The sequence below is a fragment of the Thermobia domestica genome, chromosome 1 (assembly GCF_964235325.1).
Source record: "Thermobia domestica chromosome 1, izTheDome1.hap1.1, whole genome shotgun sequence".
NCBI lineage: Eukaryota > Metazoa > Arthropoda > Insecta > Zygentoma > Lepismatidae > Thermobia > Thermobia domestica.
Window position 1 is genome coordinate 340,065,394 of NC_137454.1, and position 16,116 is coordinate 340,081,509.

General features: G+C 35.0%; 1 protein-coding gene and 1 long non-coding RNA gene across 2 annotated transcripts in view; one reads left to right on the plus strand and one right to left on the minus strand.

Annotated features, from left to right (window-relative positions):
• The window catches only part of LOC145663583 (uncharacterized), a 72,224-nt gene extending 65,745 nt beyond the window's left edge, over positions 1-6,479 (plus strand). The window contains exon 3 of the long non-coding RNA XR_014127188.1: positions 4,045-6,479. This is a non-coding gene — a long non-coding RNA (uncharacterized LOC145663583). The remainder of the gene's footprint in view (positions 1-4,044) is intronic.
• A 139-nt stretch (positions 6,480-6,618) lies between these two features.
• The window catches only part of LOC145663589 (uncharacterized), a 45,008-nt gene continuing 35,510 nt past the window's right edge, over positions 6,619-16,116 (minus strand). The window contains 2 exon segments of the mRNA XM_081729703.1: positions 6,619-8,985; positions 8,987-9,517. Coding sequence (XP_081585829.1) covers positions 7,446-8,985; positions 8,987-9,517 — 2,071 coding nt within the window. The 3' untranslated portion in view covers positions 6,619-7,445.

A 16,116-nucleotide genomic window follows, 5' to 3' on the forward strand; every position in this document is an offset into this window, starting at 1 on the left:
TGTAAGAGCAAAGATTAAACAGATAATAAAAATATTATTTTTTTAGTCACATGATTAAAAGTTAAATTATTTCAGAGCAGCGGCGTAAGAGCAAAACGGCACAGGACCGAAACGGCATAGGATCGACACGGCATAGGACCGAAACGGCACAGGACCGAAACAGGTTTCTGAGCTGAATTGTCGGTCGTATGCCGTGTCGACCCTGTGCCGCATCCCCAAATTATATCGTTTAGTTTTTTTTAAACGAAGCAAATGTTTGAATTACAGAAAATCAAAACTAGGGAATAATTAGCCAAAGGAATTAGGAAGGCCAAGAAGATGTTTCCTTTTCTTGTATAAATAGAATAAAGGGTTAGATTCACTCCTAAATTTTTTATCATATCATACAGGATTTATCGGTCTGCAATCCTTGCCATTATAGCTTCAATTTATGCATAAATTAAAATATATTTAATTCTCAAATTCAGGTGGGCAATTGCCTACTTCCTTCCTTCTCTTGGGTATAGCCCCTCGAAACAAAATCCTAAATACGCCATTGATTGTCTTCAATATTGGGAGGTGGGCAGATTTGAGGCTTATTCTAGAGAAAGGAGATGAAACTCATATTACGGTAGATAAATCTGATTTCTGAGGTGAACCTGTTGTAGAGTATATTATATATTCGGCGATGTAGATGAAATAGTAGTACATATCACTATTACAGATCACTTCCGTGAACCCATTCTGAAATCTGAATACATGCATATTTATAATTGGTATGTTTCTAATTATGCATTCACAAAGATCAACGTTAAAATTCTTTTTTTTAATAATATAAATAATGATTTCCCCAAAACTATAAAGAAAGAATATCAATTATATATGACGCAACAATAATCTTATTTGAGCAAAATGATGATAATCTTAATAATATTACAGGAATTGTTACAGAAATCTGACGCATGTCGTATACTCTTTAGTTAACAGATGTAACCTTAAGATTATGGAGAAAAATATTCCACAAATTGAATTCTTTTCTTTGCTTACGAAGCATCCTCTCTCAAAAGAAAAAAAACTGGGACACGCGGAAATACGTAGGCATAAACCATGGTTCGAATTACCAGAGAAAACAGGGAAAATTACGTTGGCTACAAAATCCGAATAAAATAATTACACAAAATTTTGTAGACATCAAGCGGGAAGCTTCCAAAACTTTTACAACAAAGAAACGCAATCTATTGAAAGCTAAAATTAAGGAACTTGAAGATAATAGTAAAAATAAAAACATTCGGGACATGTATAAAGGGATCATCGTATTTAAGAAAGGCTATCAACCTCGTGCTTAAATTAAAGAAAACTAATGGAACAGTTCTTACTGATACAAATAGCATTTTAAATAGATGGAAAGATTTCTTTGACGATTTGCTTATCACGCAGCCAGAAACTAATGTGCGTAGAGAAAGTGGGATACACACCGCAGAACCCAACCGAATAGAAGTAGAAATCGCTATAAAAAAATTAAAGAAACACAAATCTCCGGGTGTAAACGAAATTCCGGCTGAGTTAATTTTAGCTGGAGGCGAAAAATCTACTCATCCTCCTTATCTACGAGGAAGAATTGCCACAAGAGTGGAAAGAATCAATCATTGTTTCAATCCACAAGAAAGGCGACAAAACTGACTGTAATAATTATATAGGCATCTCTCTTCTGTCAACATCCTATAAAGTCCTTTCAAACATTCTAGTTGTAAGATTGACCCCATACACAGATGAAATTATTGGAGATTATCTATGCCGATTTTGAACGAAATCGATCAATTATCGACATAATATTTACCATTTGCCAAATAGTCGAAAAAAAGTGGGAGTACAATACCCCGGTACATCAACTATTTATTGATTTTAGAAAGGCGTACGATTCGGCTAGGAAAGAAACATTATACAACGTTCTTACAGAACTTGGAATACCGAGAAAGTAATGAGATTGATTGAGATATGTTTAAATGAATCCCTAAGTAAAGTCGGGGTAGGAAAATTTTTGTCCACGAGCTTCCACGTCGAAAATGGCCTGAAACAAGGAGATGCGTTGTCGCCATCATTAATTAACTTAGTTCTGGAATACGCTATATGGAAAATCAAAGATAGCAACCAGGGCCTATAGTTGAACGGTATTCACCAGGTTATGGCATATGCTGATGATGTAAATTTAATAGAGGATGATAGGAGAACAATAGAAAGAAATGCAGAGATCTTATTAAACGCTTGCAGGGACATGGGTTTAAAAGTAAATGCAGAGAAAACTAAATACATGGAAGTGCGTCGGGACCTAATACGGCAAATTTTAAATGCATTAAAATATAATACTTTTGATAAAGTGGGTACTTTCCAATATCTAGGATCAATATTAACAGACGAAAATCATATTCACGAAGAAATTAAATGTTGACTAAAAACGGGAAATTCGTTTTATTATTCAGTTCAAAATCTGTTGTCATCGATAATTCTGTCGAGGAATTTGAAGCTTAAAATATATAAAACGATAACCATACCTGTTGTTCTGTATGGTTTCGAAACATGGTCGCTTACTCTGAGGGAAGAACATAGACTGAAAGTATTTGAGAACAAGATCCTGAGACGAATATTCGGACCAAATAAGAACGGGAATGGGGAATGGACCCATATTGTTAGGTTCGTCAAGTCTAGGAGGCTTAGGTGGGCAGGTCATGTAGCCAGGATATAAGAAAGTAGAAACGCTTTCAAAGTGTTAGCGGTAAGACCAATCGGAAAACGACGATTAGGAAGACATAGACGCAGATGGGAAGACAAGACAAAGATGGAAAAGCCAAGAGAAATCAATTTCATCTTACATTCCTTTGTGACAATCGGACACAAATCATCATAGTTATCTGCAAAAAGCGTTTTTCAAATCGGATTATTGGGAGTTTCCAGTTTCAATGTTGAAGGAGGGGACATGTCCCCCCATTTCCCCGGAATTTGTGCTCGTACCTACAGCTGAGACAACTTTCCAGCATGAGGAGAGGGGCATATAGTTCTCTGGCATTGATTGCAATTTGTACCCAAGTAGCGGAATTGTAATTTATACATATTGATGAGACTACTAGACGCACTACAGCACGAAGTTCAGCTTGAAATACTACAGAATACGATTCTTCTTTTTTTTTAAAAAAAAAATGGAAAAGCCAAGAGAAATGAATTTCATATTACATTATTTTGTGACAGTCGAACACAAATCATCACACTTATCCCAAAAAGCAGTTTTTAAGTCAGATTATTGAGGGGGCTCAGGTCCAAGATTAGGGGGACTTGTCCACCTCGTCCCCCGGGATTTGCGCCAGTGATTAAGATTCATTCGAAATATGTTCAGTTTTTTGTTGCACAAGGTATGCTACAGCATGGCTGAATAAGTCAATTCCAATAGGAGGCATTTCCTGTCCTGGCTAACGGCTTTGCTCCGTGCCGCGTAATCATCTTAGTTAACGCACTCTCTTCCTTCTCTGTGCGAAACACAGCTGGTTGTTGTCAATAACTTACGTTAGTAGATTAAGAAGTTTTTTCTATTATCTGTATTTATTCCTTTAAGTGTAATGCTACAAGTTTTTTTTCCGGATTTAGTTGTCATTCTAGAATATTTTGCGCCCAAATATCTTTCCAATAATCGCTCTTGTTTTTTAAATAATGGTCGTCTCTTTTTTAGTATACATATCATTTTATATTTTGTCAACGATAATAAACTGACACAAACAACCAAAGCTTAGTCTTCCTAGTGATATTTTGTGAAGGTCAATAAACTCTCGTCTCAGTGTTTCGGTTAGGAGCTGTCTTGGCTCCCTATAGTAAAGTTTCATTTCAAACCTTAATATTAAATTGTCAGTGTTACGAAATAAACAGGAATTTTATAATTGAACGCAAGTTATCTTTCCGGTGCTTTCAAGTGTTTCCAATTTAAAATAGTAATACAATGTTGTTGACATTGTGCTGTGTTGGAATAGAAACGACTTATTTAATACATTTAAGTTCTCTGTTTCCCTTTTGTTCTCGTTCCAGTGACACCTGTGCCTGATTTTGAATTATTTTCAGTTCTGAATCTCGACAGGGGCTTCGGCGAGACAATAATTACTCCTGTTTAACAGTGAAGATGGATGTAATGTTAAATGCAAAAGTATAAGGTTTTTCATGGTTACTAACATCATTATAAGTACTCTTCGTTGAAAGTAAGTAACTAAATGTAACTATTAATTCGTGAACGACAAAATGTTAGTGATTATTTTAAAATAAACCTTCAGTGAATAACTATTAAAGTCAAACAAAACTAAACCTTCAGTGAATAAGCATTAAAGTCACAGATTTATACTTTTTGTGAACGAGTGTTAATGGAAATCTGTGTATTCAATCAAAGGAAGAAGCGTGTCTGTGGAAATCTCTTAAAATGTTGGACTAAAAATTTAAACGAGCGAAACATGTGTAAGCTTATACTAAATCCAGTAACTGTGTTTGATTTTTTTAAATTTTTTTCTTTCGTTCTGATACTTGCAAATATTGTGTTAAAGTTGCTGTGACACTTAGATCTGTGATTTTTACATGCTGCGATAAAGGAATATTTGGTTGCTAGAAAATAAAAGTACAATTTAAGGAATGTTGCTTAGAAGATTTAACGTTTGAACAGCAGTTTAATTTGAGAAGATAATCGAAATGATTATTACGGTGTTTGACTGTCTTCTTTGAAGTACCGTTCTGAGATTTACTTTATTCAACTAAGACTGTGGTAGGAAGGTAAGTAAAAGGTAACATGCAGAATAGAAGATAGAGGATGAGAATAAAGAGCATGTTTCGGCGCCGGGTGCATTGGTATGGGTTCCTCATAGAAGTTTGGTATAATGGTTAATATATATTGTTTTCTTATAATTTTGCCTGAGCGCGTTTCCGGAAACGGAAATGTGACTAGTTCCGGAGAGTATGCCTGTTGCAATCAGAGTGCTAAATTTAGAATCTGAGAAACCACTGAACGAGAAGATTCAGCGACGTGCGAAAAATGTACCCGGTGGTACGTCTCCGTTGTGTTGGGATAAAAGAACCTGATACTATGTTTAGTTAATAAATAAAGTTAATAAATGAGAAATCAATTGATGATGGCCTGATTAAGCCAAATGAAAATGATGACCTGGTAATTCGAAAACCCCTGCAGCTGTTCAGCCCCGATTAGTGGTTTAGGGAATTCTGTTAGGACACGCTTGTTTGCTTTGTTGCAAAATTTGAATGAAAATTTGATAACGTGAAGTGTCTTGAAAGTTACCTGAGTACGTGGATGCGAAATCCAAGGATACGATTTCAGTGAAACTAATTTATGAACCTACGGCCACCATCTTTGAATCCGTTTGCGATGAATATAAGAATTTTACCAAACAAGTCTCTGTTCTTCAGCAAAGACTCGAGCTTCGCTATGATCAAACCCAAAAAGAGATCAACACGGTTAAAATTAAGTCCATGACTTCGAATAAGAAACTTGTTGAATCTGGAGAGAGAAGCGATAATATCGCCAGGAAGAAAGTCTGCTTCACAAACATCTGTACAGATAGGATGTCTGTTGATGGGACTAAATTTAGTAACCGTAGTCAGCCGACGTCGCATGTGACCCTGACTTTGCCTAGTAGTGTTACCTCACCATATGATAGTTATTGTTTTCTGAAAAATATTTCTGGTGTGTCATTACCGAGGTCTCATTCTAATTCGAACGCTGTTGTACGTACTGAAATACAGTACAAATATTTCGTAATAGCAGTCCTACCATATTGACCATGTCTAATTGGACTTCGAGTTATTCGACTTCTAGATATTCTTTGCTATATCAGTTTGTTTGGGGGAATCCTTTTAATAATTTAACATGCCAGAGCCTGAAACCCTTCTATAATCTTCCTGATTCGTCTTTTTGCAATTGTTACAATTGGGCTAGATTCTCGAGTCAACCTGTTAGCAATAGATTTAAAAATATAACATTAAAGAACCAACGTGTAAAAGTGAAGTTGGACATGGTGCATCTAAAGCTTTCTTCAGTAATTTTAAACGCTGTATAGACATGTATCCTGTTTAGCATTTTGGAAAGATCAGGGTTTTCCAAAGTTGTTTGCGACACAGAGATAATGTCAGGTTTCAGTCGGTTTCCCATGAAATTCGGTCTTCGATGATTGTATTCTCTTGTTGAAAAGTCAATCTCTAAAATTTGATAAAAACACTGTTCTCTGCTAGAGTGAGACCTATTAGGTTACGGAAAATCATACAGTCCAAACGCTTTTGGCATTGACATTAGGAAGCTTATCCTATGAAGATGTAAAATTGAAGTCGGTAAAACTAAATCATAACTAGGGAAGATGTGATGATTCAGATTACTAATCTATCTTCAGTAACGATGGTTTCAACACACTCTTACGTTTACAAGGAAAAACAAACATACACAATGCACATAATAGACTTGTGTGGGGTTACGTCGTGTTCCTACGAAAAATTAGCCTTCAATTTACATAACACAAACACACACACAAATATATATATATATATATATATATATATATATATATATATATATATATATATATATATATATATATATATATATATATACCTCAAATGAAACTTCCCACACGAGTTCTTGCGCCGGCAGATAGAGGTGGCATCGATTGGAAACACATCATATAAGCTGAATTCTTTAAATTCCACTGCATTGAAAAAGAGGGCATGAATCAGGTAGTGATTTTTTTTGGGTAAGAAACTGTCTTGTTTTATCAAACTTCTTGCACTTCATACGTGCCACATTGTTTCTGTTCTTATCAGTTGCAAAATACTAAGATACTATATATTTAAAAAAATAAGAATAAAATGGGACAACAGATCAAAAACCTTGTTTCTACTTCGGCTTGTATCAGTATCAACGCAAGACACCTGATCCACTTAATAAGTTTCAAAATTTTAAAGGTATCCCTGTTTTCGAGCAATATCGCTTTGCTTAAAGTTTAAGATAATTTGTTTTCTTTTTTTGGGTTCGCCTGAACTTTTGTACGGAACAGTATGTTTCCGTAAGACATATACATGTTTAAAATCAAGAAACAATTGAAGAGTATACGGGGTTATCAGTATGTATCAAGAAACAGCATTTCGATCAGTAAATTCTAGGCAATTTTTGACAAAATGTCATGAGATAAAATCTTCATGTGATCACGTGTTACTAAGTTTGTCCTCTCAATAAAATTCCTTCTATTTCTTTAGTATGAGGTTTTTTCCTTGCCTGTATTAAATATCCTGCCAAATATATTTTAATGAAAAGTGTCGGTAATCTTGGCATTTGTGAAACTTGACACCTGTACGTGTGAACATATGTTACGAAGGTGAAAATTTTCAGAAACTTTTTCCCCTTTGTTTTCCCAAATCTGATTGTAAACTCCGCTTTCACGCTCTTGTCATTTTTTAGTTTTTTCACCTGTGTGTATGAATGTGTGATTTGCCAGGTTTGATTTTTTAACAAATCCTTTCCCACACTCTTGACAGTTGTAGGGTTTTTCACCTGTATGCTTGTACATGTGTCTTACCAAAAGTGATCTATTCAAAAATCTCTTTCCACACTCGTGACATAGACTTGATCCTTCACCTGTATGAATGAACATATGTTTTGCTAGTGTTGATTTTGTTACAAATCCCTTTTCACACTCTTGGCATTTGTAAAATTTTTCACCGGTATGTTTCGCTATGTGTATTGCTAAATTTGTTTTTGTAATAAATCCCTTACCACACTTTTCGCAAAAATTTGGTCTTTCACCTGTGTGTGTAAATATGTGATTTACCAATCTTTCTTTTGTAAGAAATCCATTTCCACACTGTTGACACTTAAAAGGTTTTTCGTCTGTATGTGTGAACACGTGTTTTCGCAAACCTGATTTTGTGATAAATTCCATTGAACACTCTTGGCACTTGTGACGTTTCTCAACTGTATGTATAAGCATGTGTTTTTGCTTATTTGATTTTGTAGTAAATTCCTTTGCACACTCTCGGCACTTATAAGGTATTTCATCTTTATGCGTTAATATGTGCATTCGCAAATCTGATTTTGTGTTAAATCCCTTTGCACACTCTTGGCATTTGTGAGGTTTTTCTTTCTTATGTGTGAACATGTGTAACTGCAAATGATATTTACTGATAAATACCTTTGCACACTCATGGCACTTGTGAGGCCTTTCACCGTTATGTGTGAACATGTGTTTTCGCAAATGTGATTTTGTGATAAATCCCTTTGAACACTCTTGGCACTTGTGTGGTTTTTCGTTTGTATGTGTGAGAATGTGTAATTGCAAACTACTTTTTCTGGTAAATCGCTTTGCACACTCTTGGCATTTGTGAGACCTTTCACTGTTATGTGTGAACATGTGTTTTCGCAAATATGATTTTTTACTAAATCCCTTTGCACACTCTCGGCATTTATGAGGTCTTTCACTGTTATGTGTGAACATGTGTTTTTGCAAATCTGATATTGTGATAAATCCCTTTGCACACTCTTGGCACTTGTGAGGCCTTTCACTGTTATGTGTGAACATGTGTTTTCGCAAATGTGATTTTGTGATAAATGCCTTTGAACACTCTTGGCACTTGTGAGGCCTTTCACCGTTATGTGTGAACATGTGTAATTGCAAGCTATACTTTCTGGTAAATCCCTTTGCACACTCTTGGCACTTGTGAGGTTTTTCGTCGTTATGTGTGAACATGTGTAATTGCAAAAATCTCTTACTGATAAATCCCTTTGCACACTCTGGACACTTGTAAGGCCTTTCACTGTTATGTGTAAACATGTGTCTTCGCAAATCTGATTTTGTGATAAATCCCTTTGCACACTCTTGGCACTTGTGAGGTTTTTCGTCCTTATGTGTGAACATGTGTAATTGCAAAGATGACTTACTGATAAATCCCTTTGCACACTCTTGGCACTTGTAAGGCCTTTCACTGTTATGTGTGAACATGTCTTCGCAAATGAGATTGTGTGATAAATCCCTTTGCACACTCTTGGCACTTGTAAGGTTTTTCACCGTTATGTGTGAACATGTGTAATTGCAAACATGATTTGTTCATACATCCCTTTGCACACTCTTGGCATTTGTGAGGCCTTTCACTGTTATGTGCGAACATGTGTTTTCGCCAATTTGATTTTTTAATAAATGCCTTTGAACACTCTTGGCACTTGTGAAGTTTTTCACCTGTATGTGTGAACATGTGTCTTACCAAATTTGACTTGGAAATAAATCGATTTCCATCTTCTCCGGATAGCTTTGCTTTTTCTCCTATATGCGTGGATATAAGATTCGCACTCTCTTGGCCCCTGTGATATTTTTCACCCGTATGTATTAACATTTGTGTGGGCGAATATGATTCAAGAAACCCCTTCGAAATTTTCTTCTTAATACAAGATTTCTCATCTGAATGAGAAATGTTTACCTTTCGTGTAGTGATCTTATTAGCTCTTCCCGAAATAGTATTCTTATGGAATCTGAAAAAAAAAATCAATAAACACGAAATGGAGATAGGGAATATGAAAGTCCAGAAAAATGCAAAGGTTGTATTAAAAGTGCTCTAAGAGGAACATACTTATTTTGCATCTAAGATATGAGTAGTTCTCAGGCACCCGTACATTGTGTATCGTGATTAACTAAAATCTCATACTATTACGCAGGGACGTAGCTAAGGAGGGGCACGGGCGAGCACCGGCCCCCCCAAAGCTTGGTTTGGCCCCCTCAAATATTTATTTAAAATTATGTTACAAATTGTTTTTATCAGATAATAAATGAAAAAATTATCAACAGTAAACTGAAATTATTCGTACTTCTAAGAAAAGGTTATTTTTTAAACCCATTTATAGGCTATTTCTTAAACATTAAGTGAACGGTAATGTGAGTATAAGATCAGTAACTTTGGGGCTGGGAGTCGTCATTTTTAACATTGCTAGTTTCCTCCAGCCCATAGTGATTCCAGCCTTATAGTCGCCTTGAGGTGCCAACGGTTAAAAATCTATGCGAATGCACTTTTCACAATCGACTAACAAGTAAAGGGTCCAAATGGATGAGTTGAGATGCACGATGAGACATAGTGTACCTGATAGAGTATGTGAAAATATTTTTATGTGCAAAATTATAGCGGCTGAGCATCATAAGGAACGGAGGAGGAGGGTGTCAAATTTGGTGGGAGAAGGGCTATGTTATGTTATAGAAATATATCAAATAAACTGTTGAATCGTAAAAATAGTGAAAGATACACAATTCAAACAGTGGTAGTTTCACATATTGACAAGGGAAGAATGGGCAAAGTAGATCAGGAACCTCCGCCGCTATTTTGAAAGCCGTCATTTTGAAATATGTGATATTTTTTGAAAGGTACACATGTGATATATCAATAAGGGCCGACATGTTCTTAAACAGTCGATTATGAACTTTAGTGATCGTTATCTGTACTTATTTGGAAAATTTAGGACCATCTTTATAGTTAGTTATGAAAATTTAGGACCATCTTTATAGTTATTTATGAAAATTTAGGAGAATGATGAGAACATTGTGAACGAGTTTGTGAGAAAATTCTGCAACGAAAATATATCTGTGATTGGTGGCATTCAAGCATGTCATCCTAAAACAAAAATGTTATTGATGAAGGAGGCAATGGAATTGGAGGCTACTCAATTCAAAATACATTTTCCTGAATATGAATTCATTATTGTAAAAATTACGTAGAATCTCTTATGGAGAAAGAAATTACAAATATCTCGGACCTGCGAGCTGTTCTGCCCAAGGCAATTTCACCCCAAATTACGAATTTGTTGGAAATAGTCTTGACCCTACCTGTGTTATCAGCTTCTTGTGAGTCTTCTTTCAGCATGCATAAGACTCTCAAATCCAGTGGCGTATTTACGATTTTGTTTCGGGGGCTTTGCTAACTTTAGTCCTGGAAATACGAAAATTCTGCAAGATATGTCATTTACTTTAATATAGTAAATAAAATTTCGGGGGAGGGCTTAAGCCCGAAGCCCCCCTAAATAAGCCAATGATCAAATCATATCTTCATTGTAAGTCTGGTCAGGACGGAACATCAGCATTAGCCGCACTTGAAATAGAACAAGAGATAGCCCCTAACCTTGAAGAAGATAAAATTATTGACATAGGCCTATTCAGAAAGTCGTAGCAGATGCGCTACAGTTTGTGTCCAGCAAGTAATTTGTAAATGCAATGTGGCAGAACCTTGTCAGATGGATGCAAGAACAGCATAAAAAGTGGTGGTGTAATATTATACCAATATTTTACCAATTATTATTTTATATGTACTTCGTTGATTAGATTTTTTATGCTTACGGACGTTCATGTATTGTAGGCCTCTTTAATATTCATATGTTTGAGATGCACGGAAGACGTTAACGATTTTGTGAACAATAAAAATGTATATGAAGGAACTCAAGATCTTTAATAAATGCTAAGGTTTGTTAATGCTTATCAAATTTACACGATAGTCAGTTGAAATTATATTGAAGTTCAATATTGAAATTAGTCTAGTATAGGCTATAATGTTTCTTTAACTATGTAGAATATTACATTTTAACGCAAAAATATAAGTCTTGAGAGCTTGTGTGTTTAGTTTAGGTAACCTCATGGAAGTCATGTCACTTTTTTAGAGTAGTTAATGTATTACCTGTTACCTATTACTTACTATATTATTTGTAATTATTTCTCAAGCTACAAAGCATATAAAGGTACAAGGCAAAAATGTACAGTATATACAGGGTGTTTCAAAACAACACCGACCACGTTTGGGAGGTGATTCCTGACACTAAGATTAGACAAAAAAGTATAGACCAACCTGGGCGCACAAATGCTTCGTTTCGGAGTTATAGGCTGCCGAAAATAAATTTTGAAAGCCCATAGCTCAAAAGCTATGCGACCTACCGTAGTCGGTTCAAGACTTCGCTTTGGAACTAGTATGTGCCCTAACCAATAATCCAAGTTTCAGAATCCTGCGATACTTCCACAACGATTTTTATAGAGGGAGTTTGGCTACGTGCATATAATCTGAAGTACTCACGAACTACATCTATAAAAATTGTTGCGGAAGTACCACAGGATTCTAAAACTTGAGCATATAGTAGTTCCTAAGTGAAGTCTTGACCCGACTACGGTAGCTCCCATAGTATTGGAGCAATGGACCTTCAAAGTTCATTTTTTTCATGTTTTCGGCAGCCAATAACGCCGAAAGAAAGCATTTGTGCACCCTGGTAGGTCTATACTTTTTGTCTTATCTTGGTGTCAGGAATCACCCCCCAAACGTTGTCGGTGCTGTTTTGAAACACCCTGTATAAATGTATCAAAGTTTTTAAATTATTGTTCCATTATCGCATTTCGTAGGAGAGGTTCACTTTTCTCTTCTAACCCCCGAAAGAGTTGTTAAAGTTTAATTTAAAGCAATTTATTGGTGAGTTCATCATACGATGTTTTCGTGTTCATTATCCGCGGTTGCCGCGCCACCCGATTCAGCGAATTATCGTGAGTACACAATATAATACACACACACATTATATATATATATATATATATATATATATATATATAATGTTATTTCATTTGCAAATATGGCCCCCGCAAACTCAGAACTCTGGCTACGTCCCTGCTATTACGGACAAAATAACGTAAAAAATATAACTTTTTTAGCACACCAGATGAAAAATCCGAACCCAAGATAGCTAATACAATAAGTATTTTTCATCAGAATGTACAAGGCATCCAGAATAAACTCGAATATTTTGATGTACTTTTAGCTGATGATTTGAAAGAATGTAAGGTTATTTGTCTTGGTGAACATTGGCTAAATGATACACTTATTAAGGAGATCATTTTTGAAAACTTTAATCTTACCACTAAATTCTCTCGTGTTTCACACGAACGTGGAGGTGTATGCATCTTTGTTCACAATAGTCTAAAAGCTTCTGAAATAGATATTACAAAATTCACCTCTGAATTTGACTTTGAAGCTGTAGCCATTAAATTACCAAGTGTTAACATTTGTATTATATTCATTTATAGGTCGCCATCCGGCATATTTACTGTTTTCTTAAAGAAACTCGAAAGTCTTTTGCACTTCATACGAAAAGACTGAAAAAATGATCATCTGTGGTGATATTAATGTAAATTGGATAGTGGAAGCAAAAAAGAAATCCGATCTACGAGATCTGCTGAATGTGTACAATCTCCAAGCACTAGTGGATGTACCGACACGTCATAATAAAAGTGCGCTAGATCAGTTCATCATTAGTAAAAACCAATTTGCCTATAACCTTGAAGTATTTGATCCCGGTTTCTCTTATCATGATGCCATTATTTTAAAAATCATTTTAAACAATACCACTGTTCTTAAGTCTAAAGTATACACAGTTACAAAGAGAATTTTCTCATGTCATAATATGAAATATCTAAATTTCTTGCTTTCTCACGAGTCTTGGAATGGCATATATAATACGTCTGACACTGAATGTAAGTTTAAATACTTCTTTGAAACTTTCTTACATTACTTCAATATGGCGTTTCCAAAAGTTACTCGTTAAATCCGGACGTCGTCCACTAAATCTTGGTTAACTGAAGGCATCAAAATTTCTAAAAGTAACATATTTAAATATAATAGATTACTCAAAATAAATACATCAGTTCCTCACAGGTTTCGAAATTATAGTTTAAGGTACAGGAAAATATACAGAAGAGTGACTAAAACAGCTAAATTACTATCAAATAGCTCCACAATACTTAATTCTACTAATAAAGCTAAAACTATGTGGAAAATCTTAAATGGTGGAACAAACAACAAAAGAGCGACTTTGAGTATGTTAAAGTTGGGGACGAAATTATTAAAGAACATAAGCGGATTGCAGATGTCTTCAATGATTATTTTCTAGATAGTGTACCACTACCTGACCCCATACAAGCGAGTTATGACGACTCGATGAAATTTCCAATGCATTCACATACGATTTTTTTAATTCCAGCAACAGTAGAGGAGTTATGGAAAATATTGAGTAGGATGTCTAATTCGGGATCTTCAGGTGTTGATGAAGTTCCACTGACTGTTATTAAATTTTGTTTTCCTTTCATTGTAAATCATCTTTGTTATTTAGTAAACCTATCTCTTGAAAAAGGATATTTTCCATCAGTGTTAAAAGTGGCAAAAGTAATTCCTCTCCATGAAAAGGGGAGTATGCATGATGTAAAAAACTATCGCCCAGTCTCCATTCTTTAAACGTTTTCAAAAATTTTTGAATATGTGATGAAGTCACGACTCTGTAATTTTTTGAAGTCATGTAACTTACTATCACCATCACAACATGGCTTCCAAAATAAGAAAAGTATTGAAACAGCCTTGTTTGATTACATGTCCAATATAGCTCTTGAATTAAAAAACAGTAAATATGTTGTTGGTCTATTTATCGACTTATCCAAAGCTTTTGATACAATTGATCATGCTATTCTTTTAAGCAAGTTGTATGCTTATGGTATTAGAGGAGTAGCTCACAACTGGTTTCTCTCTTATTTATCCAGTAGGCAACAAGCGTTACAAATATTAAAATTAGCTGCAGATGGGTTTCAAACAACTTGTTCGTCTTTATCAACTGTAATCAGAGGTGTTCCTCAAGGTTCCATTTTGGGTCCTATTCTCTTCCTGATATATATAAATGACTTGTTAGAATTCATGCATCCAGCAAAATGTATTCTATATGCTGATGACATCAGTATGATAATATCAGGAAAATCAATAGAAGAAGTTGAGAGGAAATCTGACATTTTTACGGACAAATTAGTAAAATGGTTAACAGCGAATAGGTTAATTATAAATCATGATAAGTCGATTCTCTTACATTTTCATTTTCCAGGAAAACCGCGCTGCCGTGTCGTGACAAAACGCTGTAACTTTGGCGGAGAAGTTTTGCGAAAATGAGCCGTAAAGTTTTCATTCGAAAATGTGATCTGTATCGTGTAGAACCAGTGTATCTTGACTTTGGAAACACGTGGTTACATGTAATGTTACGTAAATGCATGTTGTGTGATTAAATTTGGTGAAAATTGATTGGTTGACCATTATTGCCTAGTTACACTGGTTCTACACGATACAGATCACATTTTCGAATGAAAACTTTACGGCTCATTTTCGCAAAACTTCTCCGCCAAAGTTACAGCGTTTTGTCACGACACGGCAGCGCGTATATCTCCTAGAATAAAAATATCTTCTAACTTACTTCAATATTCTTGCATAACAAAGCTTTTAGGTGTAATCATAAGTGATGATCTTTCATGGTCTGCTCATATCTCCACTTTAAACAAGAAACTAAGTAGCGTGTGTTTTGCCTTATACAAACTTCAAGGTACTTTATCGAGAGAAGCACTTCTTAGCTTTTACTACGCCAAGTTTAATTCATTAATTAACTTCGGCATAATACACTGGGGATCTGTTGAAAATAGTTTAAGCACCTTCCGATTGCAAAAGAAAGCGATTAGAATAATTTTTGGGTTACCCACAAAATCGACATGTAAAAAGGTTTTCAGAGAAGCAAAAATTTTAACACTCTCCAGCTTATACATCTATAAATCTATTCTTTTTACAGTGAAAAACAAGCATCTTTTTATCTTTAACAAAACTGTTCATAGCCATAATGCAAGACAAGGTAGTGACATATTTGTGATGCATCAAAAATATGCTAATATAAGCAAAACCGTGTACATGAATTGTGTCCGATTGTATAATAAACTTCCTCTGTACTTGAAAAATATGACCAATGTTTCCATTCTTGGTAATACTTTATATAATCTACTCACTGAAAAGTGCTATTATACAATTAAAGAATATTTAAATGACTCATTAACTGAAGAGTTGGTAACAGATACTTACCCGTGAGTACATGCCTGGTGTGGTACAAACAGTTACCTAATTAGATGTGAACTGTCATGTTTGTATACTTTATATATCCTATTTATGTGGTTTTGTATTTTCGTAAGATGCATGATGTATACTTCTGGTACTTGACAATATTATATGTTTTTTTTTTCTTTCTGACAACTGTAATGCTTACATGAG